This window comes from Triticum aestivum, unplaced genomic scaffold (genome assembly GCF_018294505.1).
Source record: "Triticum aestivum cultivar Chinese Spring unplaced genomic scaffold, IWGSC CS RefSeq v2.1 scaffold179205, whole genome shotgun sequence".
In the NCBI taxonomy this organism is placed as follows: Eukaryota; Viridiplantae; Streptophyta; class Magnoliopsida; order Poales; family Poaceae; genus Triticum; species Triticum aestivum.
This window is the reverse complement of record NW_025225332.1, coordinates 1,389-5,335: the sequence shown is the minus strand read 5'-3', so window position 1 is coordinate 5,335 and position 3,947 is coordinate 1,389. Positions and strand designations below refer to the sequence as shown.

Sequence of the window (3,947 nt, the reverse complement as noted above, 5' to 3'; positions counted from 1 at the left end):
TGTGCCTCGATCTCGAGCACCTACCACCAGCGCTTCTGGTGGCGGCGGCCAGCTTCCTCCATCCTCTCCACCACGGCCTGCTCCATCCTCCACTACTTCATCTACTGGTGGTGGCTCGTTGAGATCGAACATCACCATTGACGGGAGGAGGAAGATGAATGTGAGAAGTTGCAGCCATGGGGTAACCTATTTATAGATGTATTTCACAGCTTCGCGCGGTTGATCTAAAACCAAAAATTTGGAGCTAAAGGAGGCGCGGGGAGGAAGGAGGATACGCGGGAGGAAGATTTGGACTGAAAATTTTCGGCCAGAGGAGGCGCGCCGAGGAAGAAGATGCGCGGGGAGGAAGAGGAGGCGCTCGCACGAGAACGGCAAATGCATGCATCGCGGCTGGGCGTTGGTTAGGCAGGATATTGAAGACAGTTTTGCATGCTGGGCGTTGATCGCGGCTGGAGTATCACGTACGTGGGCCTGCATGGAGAGCTGAAAAGACATCCTATTAAATGCTGATTTTGCTTCCTTTTGTGCAGCGCTCTGATTGGAAATTAAGCTGGTCGCGGTGCTCCTCCTCAGCCAATCTACAGCCACCTAGGTCATGGTGCTACTCCTAAGATGACTTATACACCCGGACGGAGGGAGTACTTGTCGATGCCCAGATCGGACGACTAGCCATACATGTATGGGCCGACCACATAGTAGCGGTCATGAGGCGCCGTCCGATCTGTGCGGGCGCGTCATACCCGGCCGGCTTGCCTGTGTCCATCTTCCACTTGTTCGGTATATGATTGTGGGGGTGTTTGGTTGCAAGGGACTAGACTTGTTTTAGTCCCAGGAACTAAAGAAAAAAGACCATTCAGTAGAGTTTTTTTCTACTCCTTAAAGAAAAAGTCCCTCCTGTTTGCTTACATAAGGATTAAATGAGACTTTTTCTAGTCTAGTCCCTGTAACCAAAACAGGGCCTGTAAGATCGCCGGAAGCACGTGGTTGGTCCTTTTCGATAGTTGTCCTAAGATATTGTGCTATTTATTGCATAGGTTATGATAGTACTATATATAACAGCCCTGGTTCAACGTAGAAACTCGCATGGACATCTCAAGTCAATTCCTATGGGAGGCCATGTTCGACAGGATCAACCTTACACGGCTACGGACGATAAGTGTATGGCAACTGTTGGGTCAAGGGAGCGACAAAGTGGGGTGTGACGGTCAAACCATTAGCTGGATGAAATGTCAGTTGTGGTGAACAACGCGATGACATGGGCCATCATATACAAGGAAGGCTGTAAGATAGGACTTAGAGTCCTAACATAAAAATTATATTTGAATATTATTTACATATTTTATCAGTTTAATTTACAAAAATAAATATATAATTGATGTCAGATGTTTAGGCATGGCAAATCGAATATTTTTATAGCGATTTATACTCGCGTGAGAATCTCAAATTTTTCAGCATGTTAATTTTCTGGCAAAAAATGTAAGGAGGACTTGCCATGCCCTTAAACTAAACTTGCTATCCTCAGCTAATATATTTTGCCATAAAAAAACGTTCGATTTGTCATATCTAAAACTTTGACGATAGCTGGATATTTGAGTCCTTCCTTGGAAGGAACTTGATTGATTTTAAAATTTAAACATAGACTCAAAAAAGTCACGCTGGGCCACCCTGGACTGGAAGGTTCCGGACCCGAGCCCATGGCGGAGACGGCGCCGGCGACGGCGCTGGACATCGACGAGATCCCCTTCGCCGACCTCCTCCTCCTCCTGCTCTCGCCGGAAGCGGCAGCAGCGGGCGACGACAGCGACACCGATGGCCGGCGCCGCCGCCTCCTGGCCACCGTCTGGGCCGCGCTCGGCCCGGGCGGCGCCGGCCTGCTGGCCGTCGCGGGCGTCCCGCGCGCCGCCGCCCTCCGCCGCCGTCTCCTCCCCCTGGCCCGCCGCCTCGCCCTAATGGACCACCCGTCCCGTGCCCACCTCCTCAAGGTAACCAACCCCTCCCTCCGTAGTCTCATCGTCTTCCTCCCGCCCCCTGTTCCTCTTCCCAAACTGCGATTGACAGTGAATTTCCTTCAATGGGGATTTGATTCCATTGCAGAAGCACGGATTGGGCAGCGACGTGCCTCTCAAGAAGCCCGACAGGTCCGTCTCCTCCTTGGCGCAGCTCCTAAGGTATGATTCAGGCAAGCTCCACTCCTCAGAGTTTATGCGCGAAGCCACCGGAGACACCGAGATCAGGCCTGGTTGTCCGGAGGAGGTACTGGAAGGTGCCGATGGATTTGGGGAGCACAATGGTGATGATGATGATGATGATGATGATGATGATGATGATCATGATATTGAGAACCTTGGTGAGCTTTTCAAGGAGCTGGGTCTGTGCATGATGGAGCTTGGCATCTTGGTTGCGCGGGCTTGCGACATTGTTATCGGTGGGAATCAGCTGGAGCAGAGCATTACCGACTTTGGCAGCGCAAAGGCGAGGCTCATCCACTACCACTCTGAGTTGGATAACAGGATTATCAAGGAGAGGAGCAGCACAAAGAGGAGAAGCTTGGCAAACAATGCAGCAGCAGCAGCAAGACGTTTATCGGATCACATGGATACAGGTCAAATGTCAGGATCAGAAGATGGATCCTGTATCAAATCAGCAGAAGAAAATAGTTTGATTTCTCTTGTCAACTTATGGCAAGAGTGGCACTACGATTACGGGGTGCTGACAGTCTTAACAGCGCCATTATTCTTGCGCTCTGCTCTCGGACAGGAATGCCCGGCCAGCGAAGAATGCTCTCTTCCTGACGGGCACTCACACCTGCAGCTCTTCAATAAAAGGAGGATATTCTCAGTGAGATGCTCCCAGGAGAGCTTCATTGTTCAGGTTGGGGAGGCAGCAGGCATCCTGTCAGGGGGGAAGCTGAGATCCACGCTTCATGCTGTGAGTAGACCATTAGGCTTGCCAAACATCAGCCGAGAGACTTTCGTGGTTTTCCTACAGCCGTCATGGGACAAAACTCTACCTTTCTTGGGCTACTCTTCTGCCGATGAAGATGATTCAAGTGATCACATGGAATTGGCTTTCAGGGGTGATGGACCAGCCGGGTCTTGTAGTGAACATATATTGATGCAAGGAATTCTGAAGAAAATCCCCCCGCTGTCGTCAAGGCTGAAAGAAGGCATGACGTTTGCAGAGTTTTCTAGGCAGACAACGAAACGGTATTATGGTGGTGGGGGCATCCAACAGAAGAGTTAACCAGAAGACGTATGGTGATGGAAATGCATCTCATACAAACCGTAATGAATTACTGAGTCCTACACCGTATGCTGAGAATCCACCCTGTAATTACTCCATGTCACAGTATGTACTCCCTCTGTAAACTAATATAAGAACATTTAGATCACTACTTTAGTATTCTAAACGCTCTTATATTAGTTTACGGAGGGAGTACTTTTTATCTTCATTGATGGATTATTTTCTTCTGCAGTTGTGAAGTCACAGTATTTCGACCTCAAAAGTGCTGGTTTCCGATAGTTTAAAGTTCTTGTGTTAGTAAGTTTAGCTTCCTAAACTGATATTGATGATAGAGATGTAAAAAATGCTTACTTGCTCAGTTGTAAAAAATGTTAAATATTTGAAAACTATTGGTGTGCTCTGCATTCTCAGTTTCTCCTTTTCCATTCTAAGACTGTTGGGGTCCTAGTGTTGCATCAGATCTGTTTAGTTCAACCACAAGGCACGTTTGAACTTGAAGCCTTCTTAATTTTATTCCACACCTGAGGTGTTAAAGTAAGATATGATCGATATACTGTAGCAGGAAAACATGTATCTCTGTGGTTCGTTGATAATTTTAGCTTCCTAAACTGATATTGTTGGTAGATATCTCACATCAACCGAGGAAATCTGTCGAGCAATGGTTGGCAATTAGTCAGCACAATGCCCAGCCACAAAAGAAATTA

General features: G+C 48.2%; 1 protein-coding gene across 1 annotated transcript; it reads left to right on the top strand.

Annotated features, from left to right (window-relative positions):
• The first annotated feature begins 1,671 nt into the window (after positions 1-1,671).
• Positions 1,672-3,619, top strand: LOC123172140 (uncharacterized). Its single transcript, XM_044589161.1, has 2 exons — positions 1,672-1,982; positions 2,095-3,619. Exons 1-2 carry the CDS (start codon positions 1,695-1,697, stop codon positions 3,241-3,243), a joined length of 1,437 nt encoding a protein of 478 aa, XP_044445096.1. The 5' UTR covers positions 1,672-1,694; the 3' UTR covers positions 3,244-3,619.
• Positions 3,620-3,947: the final 328 nt, after the last annotated feature.

Bases quoted from the DNA above. Each gene is read 5' to 3' on its own strand.
- LOC123172140 (XM_044589161.1), top strand. From the start codon at position 1,695: ATGGCGGAGACGGCGCCGGCGACGGCGCTGGACATCGACGAGATCCCC. The intron at 1,983-2,094 runs GTAACCAACCCC...ATTCCATTGCAG, and splicing joins CCCGTGCCCACCTCCTCAAG to AAGCACGGATTGGGCAGCGA.